The sequence below is a fragment of the Peromyscus californicus genome, unplaced genomic scaffold (genome assembly GCF_007827085.1).
Source record: "Peromyscus californicus insignis strain IS unplaced genomic scaffold, ASM782708v3 Scaffold_10__1_contigs__length_136768540, whole genome shotgun sequence".
NCBI classification, from domain to species: Eukaryota; Metazoa; Chordata; class Mammalia; order Rodentia; family Cricetidae; genus Peromyscus; species Peromyscus californicus.
In genome coordinates, this window is record NW_026294391.1 from 58,012,181 (window position 1) to 58,022,934 (window position 10,754).

At 55.3% G+C, this 10,754-nt stretch overlaps 2 protein-coding genes across 2 annotated transcripts; one reads left to right on the forward strand and one right to left on the reverse strand.

The window, feature by feature from the left end:
• Nucleotides 1-2,184: 2,184 nt before the first annotated feature.
• Nucleotides 2,185-6,320, reverse strand: LOC128115043 (uncharacterized protein CXorf49 homolog). The gene is made up of 6 exons (XM_052745591.1): nt 4,968-6,320; nt 4,257-4,413; nt 3,628-3,710; nt 3,331-3,376; nt 2,694-2,766; nt 2,185-2,608 (listed from the first exon to the last, which is right to left on the reverse strand). The coding sequence occupies exons 1-5, from the start codon at nt 6,318-6,320 to the stop codon at nt 2,726-2,728; spliced, it is 1,680 nt and encodes a 559-aa protein (XP_052601551.1). The 3' UTR covers nt 2,185-2,608; nt 2,694-2,725.
• Nucleotides 6,321-6,775: 455 nt separating this feature from the next.
• On the forward strand, nt 6,776-10,282 carry LOC128115048 (uncharacterized protein CXorf49 homolog). Its single transcript, XM_052745606.1, has 5 exons — nt 6,776-8,047; nt 8,602-8,758; nt 9,302-9,384; nt 9,632-9,677; nt 10,242-10,282. The coding sequence occupies exons 1-5, from the start codon at nt 6,776-6,778 to the stop codon at nt 10,280-10,282; spliced, it is 1,599 nt and encodes a 532-aa protein (XP_052601566.1).
• The last annotated feature ends 472 nt before the right edge of the window (nt 10,283-10,754 follow it).

The following is a 10,754-nucleotide window of genomic DNA, read 5'->3' on the forward strand; positions in this document are numbered from 1 at the left end:
TATGGACCACGTTTGTGCCTAGTGCCCAAGGAGGCCAGAAGAGGGCCTCTATGCCCTGGAACTGGAGTTACAAACGGTTATGAGCTGGGTATGGGTGCTAGAAATCAATCCCAGGTCCTCTGCAAGAGCAGCCATGCTCTTAGCTGCTGAGCCATCTCTCCAGCCACTCAGGGCAGGGCTTTTAAGAGTACAGTCCAGGGTAGGATCCAGAGCCTACTTTGGCAACTCCAACCTTTTGACAACACTAACACAGTGACTTTTGTGACTTACACTTCCTACCACACCATGCCCTCCTGTGGTTTAAGACTGGAAAACCACCTCTAATGAAAGGTCAGCACCAACCTCTCCTTGTGTGCTTTGGATCCCTCACAGGCTCAGGTGTCACCTCCTGCTGCCACTCACTGAGTCTGAGCTTTCCACACCAAGGACAACTGCACTGCACTCTCAGATTCACAGGCACACCCGGCCAGAGCAAGGTACAGAGTCCATGGGCCCAGATGCTTTGTGGTCACCAGCACCCTACATCGAATGTGAAAAGCCCCGCCTCTCAGGAATGCAAGCTGGCAGAACCCACACCTGCCTCACCCACCCCACATCTCAGATCCTGTCTGGCACTTGGTCCCAGCTCAAAGCTGGAAGCCATCCTGTCTGTCTCCCACACTACAATGTGGAGCCCAGGAGGAAGTGGGGAAGATGGACCCGGAACACACCAATATCATGTTTGGAAACATTTGTGCCATGTGTGAAGGGTGAGCAGGGACCTGTGGAAGACCTTCCATGCATGTGTGGATGCATCATCTCGAACACCAAATGCACGGGTCAGCAAGATGGTTCAAGCCTGAAAATATGAGCTCACACTTTGGAACTCATGTAAAATCTGGATGCCAGTGCTAGAGAGATGGCTGGGGGTTAAGAGCAGTGTGCTGCTTCTCTGGAGGATATCAGGTTTCTTCCCAGCACCCATGTCAGGCAGCTCACATCACTTCTAAGTGTGGCTTCAGGGAGATCCAATGGACTGGTCTCAAAAAGAAACTGCACTGATGTGCGAACACCCACACATTACCATGCAAGCATGCATGCATACACACACACACACACACACACACACACACACACACACACACACACTCTCACAATCATTAAAACTAAATCTTGAAAAAGTTCTAGAGCTGATGATACCAGGTGTCATACAGCAGGATGGGAGAAAAGAGACAGAAGAACCCCGAAGCTCCCGGGCCAGCTAGGCAGGTGTACAAAGGATAGGCAGAAACAAGACACACCCCCAACTAGTTTGTACTCTGACCACCACACACACGCCATGGCACAGGAACCTCTTACTTGTCCTCTCTCCCTCTTCCTCTCGCTCTCCCTTTCTCCCCCACCTCTCTATCTCTTTCTCCCTCCTCCTTCCCTCTCTCACACTCTCTCACACACAGATACCCCAACCTCTCTAAAACCGGAACTTTTCAAATGGGGGCTGGATGAGAGCACCTGTCAGACCAGGACCTGAGGATGTGGAGCTTTGGGTCCTAGACCTTCTCTTCCACTGCCCTGGGACATCAGCCCTGTTGGCCCACAGAACCACTGAAGACTCACTTCTCACCACCAACCCAGAGAAAAACAGGTGCTTTTCTGTGCTCCTTACACCCCGTGTGCACAGTCTTTGGAGCTCACTCACTCTGCCAACCACGGGCATGTGATCGTGCCCTCCACCCCTCTCCTGAAATGGTCCAGGGGCAAATCAGGGGACTTGGCAACTCACTTCAAAGGGGAGGGCTATGCAGGAGCCCAAAGATGAAGTGCAAATTCTAGGCCACTACTCCCCGAGTGCCACACCTCCCGGGGAGAGAATGATCTGGAAGAAGGTCAGGGACTGGGATGGGAAAAGACCAGGAAAGGAGACAGGACTGCTGAATGCAGGGGCCAGGAGGCAAAAATGGGTTTCCTGAAACTGTCCTGGCGATGGCAGGAGTCAGGGCAGGGACGGGGCCTCTGGGAAAGGGAGGAAATGCTGGCTGTGTCAGTCCTGGCCCCAGCGCACCTGGAGAAGCTTGGCTGTGTGGAGCCTGCTCAGAAGCGGGACCACATCCCACTGAGGACTACTGTTCCTTTTTTTCCCACAAAATACTTTATTTACTTTTTGGAAACCTCATGCATGAGAGCTCTGTGCGGGGGAGACAGAGCGTAAAGGAGGGCTAGTGTTCTTGGAAGGGTGGGAAAGGAACAGTTTCCACCACCCTGTTGCTGTACCTCATCACCCACCAGAAGAGAAAGGGCGGACCATACACAGGACAAAACTACTTAGTGTGCAACAGCTGTCCCCAGGGGTAGGCAAGGGGCAAAGTCGGGGGCACAAAGTGGGCTCTGGCTGGAGAACACAGGTTCTCAGCTTGTGGGATAGTTACATTAAAATTCCTAACAGTAGCTAATTTACAGGCAGGAAAGTCACAATGAAATAATCTTATGCTGGGGGTCACATCAACACGAGGAATGGTATAAAAGGGTGGCAGCATCAGGAAGGCTGAGAACCAGTGCTGTAGAGTGACGGGAAGGGAGCAGGATCCATGGGCAGTAGCCTGGCCTCTTCTGCAGGGATGCTGGGTCCAACCTGTCAGGCAGAGCAGAGTCAGGCCAGCCCTGGCTTCCTGAGCACTCAGGAGCCTGGGAAGGGCTGTGGGAAGCAGAACACTCACTTCAAAGGGCCTGTGGACAGCAGAGCATCATTTCAAAGATCCTGGAACTTTTCGTTGAGGGCCTGCATGATGGCTGAAACACAAGAGGTACAAATGGGTATTCCAGACACAGACATCCAGGAACCCACCAACCTGAGCCCCATTCTCTGTGCCACAGGAACTTCTGGCCAGCCGCCTCACTGCCCTCCGGCCCCTGTGCAAGGAGCCTCAGAATACACTCCTCCACCCATCACCGAGCTCTATGTGGACACGTTTTCTACAGGAGAACAGCACAGACAGGCAGTCCTCAAACGCTGGACCACAGTAGTGCCAGCCCTACTTGTAAAACGAACAAACACGTGACAACAAAGACCTCATAAGTTGCAACTGCCGGCACTCCAAGGGAAACTAAAGGAGGCCTGTCTCAATGCCCAGAGAGAAGGGAACCTGGGGGACTCATCTGCACAGCGCACGGGACGGCATTGCCTCTTGGTGCAAGTCCCTGCAGTCAATGCACACAGGGCTCCCAGCCTGGCCTGCTTGAGGTCACTTCCCACAGGAGAACCGCCCCTCTGCCCACCCCAGTCACCTGCACCCAAACACTAGGCTCTCCCTCTGGCCCTGTTCCCATCGCTTCCCTGCCCCGGCTCGATCATACCTAGTTGTTCCTTGAGTTCCTCTATTTCCTTCCGTAGCATCAGACACTAGCCCAGCAGACACGGGAGAAAGCGAAAGAAAGAAAGAAAGATTATCATCCAATGTCCTGGCCTCCTCTCTGCTCCATTCACACTTCTTCCTAGTCCTTACACCTCCCAGCCGCCACAGTTCTCTGACAGACTGGCAAAGAACCTCCAACAGGAAGGAGGTGCCCTCTCTCTGTGGAGTTGGCACAGGAGGTTAGCTGTCAGCTCAGGAGCTGGCTGGGGCTGGCATTTGTGAGCTGAGAAAGCCTTACCTGAGGACAGCCTGGTGTGCCTTGTAATACTGGTTCACCCTCTTCAACAGGTAATAAAGGACCCACAAGTATATCCTGGTCCCCTGAAAACAGTAAATATAAACAACAAAGAAAGAAACTAATAAATAAATGATGAGTGAATTAATAAATGTATTATGCCCCTTCCAGTTTTTGGATCCTGATGGTAAGGGTCCTGTGAAACCTAAAATGGTGCAATATCCCCCTCTGCTGGCAGGAACTTGTAAATGTTAGTACATCTGCTCCAATAAGCTCTGAGCCTTTCTTCCCTGTTGCTCCCAGGCAGCCTGGAGGCTCTTTGTACCACTAGGAGGATTGCTTGCCAAATCCAGAACCAGCGATGAACTCAGTGCCTGAGCAGGGCTCACCAGCTTACAGACATTTTCTGGAGTTGGAGTTGTCCCACCCTTCACAGTCATGCATCCCACAGTCCCACTCATTTCACAATGTGGTCTGAGGCCAGCCCTGCCCACACCCAGTCTCCTGTGGGCTCCTGCCTCCCTAGACAGGGAAGCCCAAGGATCAAGGCTGCAATCCACCAAAGGAACAGAGCCTGAGGCTTCCTGCCTTTCCCCATCTTCCCACGCTGCTCTCAAACCCCAAAGACTCACCAGCCGGTGCAGGTGCTCTAGGTCTGGCACTTCTCTGGCTCAAGGACAAGACCTGAGAGTTTCCCACAACTTGGGGTGCTCTGGTGTTGGGGTCTCCACTGCTCATTTCTCCACGATGCGTGCACGTGCAAGGCTGCTCTGCCCTGTGTGTTGGAAGCTCACACAAAAATTCCTCACTAAGTACACGTTGTGGAGGGCTGAGGGGCCCGTGGGGGAACAAACTGGAGGCCTGTGAGGCCCATCCCATCTGTACTTTCTGTTCCTGGGTCAGCCTCAGGTCAGGAGGCAGAGCTCAGCCAGGAAGGGGCCCACAGGCACTGAAAAGGCTCAGGATCTGGCCTGGCTTCCTTGGGGAAGAGCCAGGAGGGAGGAATCAGGAGGCCCCTGAGGCCGACTACACATCCAAGTTGTGCAGCCCACACTGTAAGGGCTCTGGACCCAAATCACTCCAACTGTCAGCCAGGCCCACTTCCCACCCCAGCCTGGCTAGAGACAGGACATGCACAGGGAGGGGAATAGTAACCAACACCTAACTGAGCCACCTTCATATCCACCCTCACTTACTACAAGGACCCCACACTGCACATCCGAATCAGGATGAGTGTCCACTGACAAGCCCCAAGCCAAGGCAGGGGCAGAGGGAGCAGGGCAATGTTATGTGCTGGGGAGAAAAAGGGCAGGGTGAGAGGAGACAGAGGGTGCTCTACTCACTTGGGCCTGCAGGCCAGGATCTCTGGTTGGGTCATTATCTTCTTTGGCCCCTGGTTGGGATTCCTTTGTCTTCCTTACTATGGATCTCTTCCCAGTGCAGAAAGGCTTGCATTCTTTTGTTCTGGAAACCAGTGAGCGTTTACTGGCCTTCCCAAGCAGGGCAACCCCGGAGATCGGGGGAAGGGTGGCTGACCTTACAGGAGCTGACTTGAGTCTCTGTCCCCATGGTGGGAAGGTTCCTCCCAGGGATCCTTTTGAGGCATCTGTCAAGGGCTTCTTCTCCTGGGGTACCTTCTTTCTCGGACTGGTCTTGGGAAAGGCCCCTGAAGCAGCAGGAGTAGGTGCAGGGACAGCAGCAGAGGCTGCTGCTCCAGCAGCTGTGGCAGCAGAAGTCGCTCCTGGGAAGCTGGGTCTGCTCCCTTCTGTGCCCCAGACTATACTTGGCTTTTTCTTCGACAGAGAGCCTTCCAGCTCTCCCAAAGCCTGCTTCTCCACGCCTGAGCTGAGTGTCCGGTTCGTACTGGACATTACAGAGGGGGGCACATGGACGAAACTTCCCCTGCCATGGACACTCGTGTGTTTGCCTGTGTCTTCCCGCTCAGTGAGGCCAGTGGGCTTGGCCTGGCCTCCTTCTTTGAGGCAAATGGTCACCCTCATCACCCCCGTCTCATTGGACTCATCAGAAGACGTAGGGTTATAGGAGGGACATTGCACAGCTTCACTGCTCACTATCCTATTTGTGGTTCCTCTCCTCGGGGTCACCCAGGCTCTGCTTCGTCCCAGGCCCCGGGGGTACAGGGAGCCTGCAGAGGTCTGCTTCCCTTCTACAGTGCTCAGGGACAGGGCCCCTCTGTTGGAGCCTTCATCCATATGTCCCCAAAGGGCAGCCAGTTCAGCGGCACAGGTCTGTGGGGACTGGTACCTGCAGACTCTTCGGGTCTGCAGGTTGGTCAGCTCGCGCATCATAGCCATAGCCTCAATACTGAGCTGGGGCAGAAAGTCCAGGCCGACCTCTTCTTGGTTCACGGGGGAACTGGTCCGGCCTTCCGGGTCCCTATGCACCCCTTCTCCTTCCTCTGTCGCTTCCAATTTCCGCTCAGATTGCAACCCGCAGCTTTCCATACCCGGGAGGCCGCCCTCACCGTCTCCAATCTCCAGAGGACCTTGGATGAGGCTTGAGGCCCCCGGTACTACTCTAGGGCTGATCAGGGGGTCCCCTAAGTGCTCCCTGCCCTCCTGGCCCAAATCGGCTTCAGGAGCAGACCCCTGATCCCGGGAATTCATGTCACCGGCAGAAGCGGTGTCCTTGTCACCACAGACTTCAGGGGCTGACACCTCATCCGGGGAGCTCATGTCACCAGCAGGGGGAGGCACGGGGGGGAGGGAAGATAATTCCCGCTAAGTCACCCCCGAGGAACGAGGCCTTTCACCTCAGGCGCTGCAAGCGGTTAGCTCAGAGGACACGTGACTCCGCGAGACCTCGAAGTCTCGAAAGTTCCTCACACTCACGCGCGCAAAACCCCGCCCTTTAATGGTGGCGAACTACGCACCCTCGTCTCTATTGGCTAGGGCCTTGAGTAATGGCCAAGCAACAGCCGCTCTGATTGGTGGCTCGCCGAGCGGCGGACCAATGAGAACGGCCCTCGAGGGTGCGCGAAGTCTCGCGTTGTTTGAACCGCGCGCGCGCGCGCGCGCGCGCGCGCGTGTGGCGCCCGTGGCGGTGGCAGTTGCCTTGGCGAAGACATAGCTGAGAATGCAGTGAAGGGGGAAGCAGCGTCTCCTCGGGCGGCGTCTGCTGGGGTGGAAACATGAGCTCTCCTGATGAGGTGTCGGTTCGGGGAAGCGGGTTTGGGCCAGAAAGCGGGGAGCACTCGGAAGGACGCCGCCGCTTTAGCCATGGATCCCCGAGGAGACATGGCCTCGGCCCTGACGAGAGGTTGTTCCGGAGCAGTGAGGACAAAACGTGTCTCCCAGTCTCCAAGACCTTCCCGTATGACTCCTGGTTAGACAGGGATGAGATGGAGGGAAGGTCGGTCATCTGGGGCTGCGAAGGTCGCCCCGGCACCCCAGTGGATGAGAGAGGGGACAGTTTGGACTTTGTACCGCAGCTGACAATAGAGGGTACAAGCTTCGGGCAGCATGTAGCCAACCGGGAGGCCTGGGGTGTCCGCAGACATCCGTCCCCAAAAAGCTGCGCTGCTGAGCCCCTTGGCATTTGGGGAGACTCAGACGCAGGCACAAGCCGGAGAGGCATGCGGCCCCCGACCTCTGTGGAAGGGAAGCAGTTATCAGCTAGCCAACAGCACCCCAGGGGTCTGGGGCGGGGCAGGGCCTGGGTGACCCCAAGAAGAGGAGCCACAAGTAGGATAATAGCCAGTGAGGATTTTCAGTATCTGTCTTCCGACCCCGAGTCTTCTGATGAATTCAGTGAGACAGAAATGATGAGGGTGACCATTTGCCTCAAAGAAGGAGGCCAGGCCAAGTCCACTGGCCTCACTGAGCTGGAAGACACAGGCAGACGCACGAATGTCCATGGCAGGGGAAGTTTTGACCATATGCCCCCCTCTCTGCTGGTCACTACTCCGCGAGGACTCAGCTCAGGCATGGAGAAGCAGGCTTTGGGAGAGCTGGAAGGCTCTCTGTCGAAGAAAAAGCAAAGTGGGGTCTTGGGAAAAGAAGGGAGCAGACCCAGCTACCCAGGAGCTGCCGTTGCCTCCTCTGCTGCTGTCCCTGCCCCTGTTGCTATTGCTTCAGGTGCCTCCCCGACCAAGACCAGTCCTAGAAAGAAGGGAGTAAAGGAGAAGCCGACTCACTGGGATACCTCAAGAGGATCCCTGGGAAGAACCTTTCCATCATGGGGACAGAGACTCAAGTCAGCTCCTGTAGAACCAGCTACTTTCCCCCCAATCTCCGGGGTTGCCCTGCTTGGGAAGGCCAGTAAATGCTCACTGCCTTCTGGACCCAAAGAATGCAAGCCTTTCTGCACTGGGAAGAGATCCATAGTAAGGAAGACAAAGGAATCCCAGCCAGGGGCCAAAGAAGATAATGACCCAACCAGAGATCCTGGCCTGCAGGCCCAAGTGAGTAGAGCACCCTCTGTCTCCTCTCACCCTGCCCTTTCCCTCCCCAGCACATAACATTGCCCTGCTCCCTCTGCCCCTGCCTTGGCTTGGGGCTTGTCAGTGGACACTCATCCTGATTCGGATGTGCAGTGTGGGGTCCTTGTAGTAAGTGAGGGTGGATATGAAGGTGGCTCAGTTAGGTGTTGGTTACTATTCCCCTCCCTGTGCATGTCCTGTCTCTAGCCAGGCTGGGGTGGGAAGTGGGCCTGGCTGACAGTTGGAGTGATTTGGGTCCAGAGCCCTTACAGTGTGGGCTGCACAACTTGGATGTGTAGTCGGCCTCAGGGGCCTCCTGATTCCTCCCTCCTGGCTCTTCCCCAAGGAAGCCAGGCCAGATCCTGAGCCTTTTCAGTGCCTGTGGGCCCCTTCCTGGCTGAGCTCTGCCTCCTGACCTGAGGCTGACCCAGGAACAGAAAGTACAGATGGGATGGGCCTCACAGGCCTCCAGTTTGTTCCCCCACGGGCCCCTCAGCCCTCCACAACGTGTACTTAGTGAGGAATTTTTGTGTGAGCTTCCAACACACAGGGCAGAGCAGCCTTGCACGTGCACGCATCGTGGAGAAATGAGCAGTGGAGACCCCAACACCAGAGCACCCCAAGTTGTGGGAAACTCTCAGGTCTTGTCCTTGAGCCAGAGAAGTGCCAGACCTAGAGCACCTGCACCGGCTGGTGAGTCTTTGGGGTTTGAGAGCAGCGTGGGAAGATGGGGAAAGGCAGGAAGCCTCAGGCTCTGTTCCTTTGGTGGATTGCAGCCTTGTTCCTTGGGCTTCCCTGTCTAGGGAGGCAGGAGTCCACAGGAGACTGGGTGTGGGCAGGGCTGGCCTCAGACCACATTGTGAAATGAGTGGGACTGTGGGATGCATGACTGTGAAGGGTGGGACAACTCCAACTCCAGAAAATGTCTGTAAGCTGGTGAGCCTTGCTCAGGCACTGAGTTCCTTCCTGGATCTAGCCGTGGTTGATAGTCCTGAGAGCATTGGCTCAGGGCAACAGTCTTAGGAGCTCTAAGCGCTTTTATGCTGTCTCTGGGCTGGGGTTGAGGAAGAGAGCTGGGCAGATCTCAGGACCTACTAAGTACAAGTGGCTGCAGGCAGAGGGTATTGCTGTCTCGTTTTAGACCCCACCAGTCCCTTCCCACTTGGATCACAAGCCAAGAGGTCTCATCCTGTCTCTGTCTCTCTGTCTGGCGTGTATGTGTGTGTGTGTTTTCAGGTGAACAGGAACCATCTCTCCATCTCCCATTCACGGCTGGAGAGAGGCAGAATCAAACACCAGTAACAATGGGTTGCCAACAGGTAAGGCTTTTTCAGCTCACAAATGCCAGCCCCAGCCAGCTCCTGAGCTGACAGCTAACCTCCTGTGCCAACTCCACAGAGAGAGGGCACCTCCTTCCTGTTGGAGGTTCTTTGCCAGTCTGTCAGAGGACTGTGGCGACTGGGAGGTGTAAGGACTAGGAAGAAGTGTGAATGGAGCAGAGAGGAGGCCAGGACATTGGATGATAATCTTTCTTTCTTTCGTTTTCTCCCGTGTCTGCTGGGCTAGTGTCTGATGCTACGGAAGGAAATAGAGGAACTCAAGGAACAACTAGGTATGACCGAGCCAGGGCAGGGAAGCGATGGGAACAGGGCAAGAGGGAGAGCCTAGTGTTTGGGTGCAGGTGACTGGGGTGGGCAGAGGGGCGGTTCTCCTGTGGGAAGTGACCTCAAGCAGGCCAGGCTGGGAGCCCTGTGTGCATTGACTGCAGGGACTTGCACCAAGAGGCAATGCCGTCCCGTGCGCTGTGCAGATGAGTCCCCCAGGTTCCCTTCTCTCTGGGCATTGAGACAGTCCTCCTTTAGTTTTCCTTGGAGTGCCGGCAGTTGCGACTTGTGAGGTGTTTGTTGTCACGTGTTTGTTCATTTTACAAGTAGGGCTGGCACTACTGTGGTCCAGCGTTTGAGGACTGCCTGTCCGTGCTGTTCTCCTGTAGAAAACGTGTCCACATAGAGCTCGGTGATGGGTGGAGGAGTGTGTTCTGAGGCTCCTTGCACAGGGGCCGGAGGGCAGTGAGGCGGCTGGCCAGAAGTTCCTGTGGCACAGAGAATGGGGCTCAGGTTGGTGGGTTCCTGGATGTCTGTGTCTGGAATACCCATTTGTACCTCTTGTGTTTCAGCCATCATGCAGGCCCTCAACGAAAAGTTCCAGGATCTTTGAAATGATGCTCTGCTGTCCACAGGCCCTTTGAAGTGAGTGTTCTGCTTCCCACAGCCCTTCCCAGGCTCCTGAGTGCTCAGGAAGCCAGGGCTGGCCTGACTCTGCTCTGCCTGACAGGTTGGACCCAGCATCCCTGCAGAAGAGGCCAGGCTACTACCCATGGATCCTGCTCCCTTCCCGTCACTCTACAGCACTGGTTCTCAACCTTCCTGATGCTGCCACCCTTTTATACCATTCCTCGTGTTGATATGACCCCCAGCATAAGATTATTTCATTGTGACTTTCCTGCCTGTAAATTAGCTACTGTTAGGAATTTTAATGTAACTATCCCACAAGCTGAGAACCTGTGTTCTCCAGCCAGAGCCCACTTTGTGCCCCTGACTTTGCCCCTTGCCTACCCCTGGGGACAGCTGTTGCACACTAAGTAGTTTTGTCGTGTGTACGGTCCACCCTTTCTCTTCTGGTGGGTGAT

Excerpts from the sequence above, each read along its gene's own strand:
- LOC128115048 (XM_052745606.1), top strand. The coding sequence starts at position 6,776 with ATGAGCTCTCCTGATGAGGTGTCGGTTCGGGGAAGCGGGTTTGGGCCA. Across the intron at positions 8,048-8,601 it reads ATCCTGGCCTGCAGGCCCAA|CTTCCAACACACAGGGCAGA; the intron begins GTGAGTAGAGCA and ends TTTTTGTGTGAG. Across the intron at positions 9,385-9,631 it reads TAACAATGGGTTGCCAACAG|TGTCTGATGCTACGGAAGGA; the intron begins GTAAGGCTTTTT and ends CTGCTGGGCTAG.
- LOC128115043 (XM_052745591.1), bottom strand. The coding sequence starts at position 6,320 with ATGAGCTCCCCGGATGAGGTGTCAGCCCCTGAAGTCTGTGGTGACAAG. Across the intron at positions 4,414-4,967 it reads ATCCTGGCCTGCAGGCCCAA|CTTCCAACACACAGGGCAGA; the intron begins GTGAGTAGAGCA and ends TTTTTGTGTGAG. Across the intron at positions 3,377-3,627 it reads GCACACCAGGCTGTCCTCAG|TGTCTGATGCTACGGAAGGA; the intron begins GTAAGGCTTTCT and ends CTGCTGGGCTAG.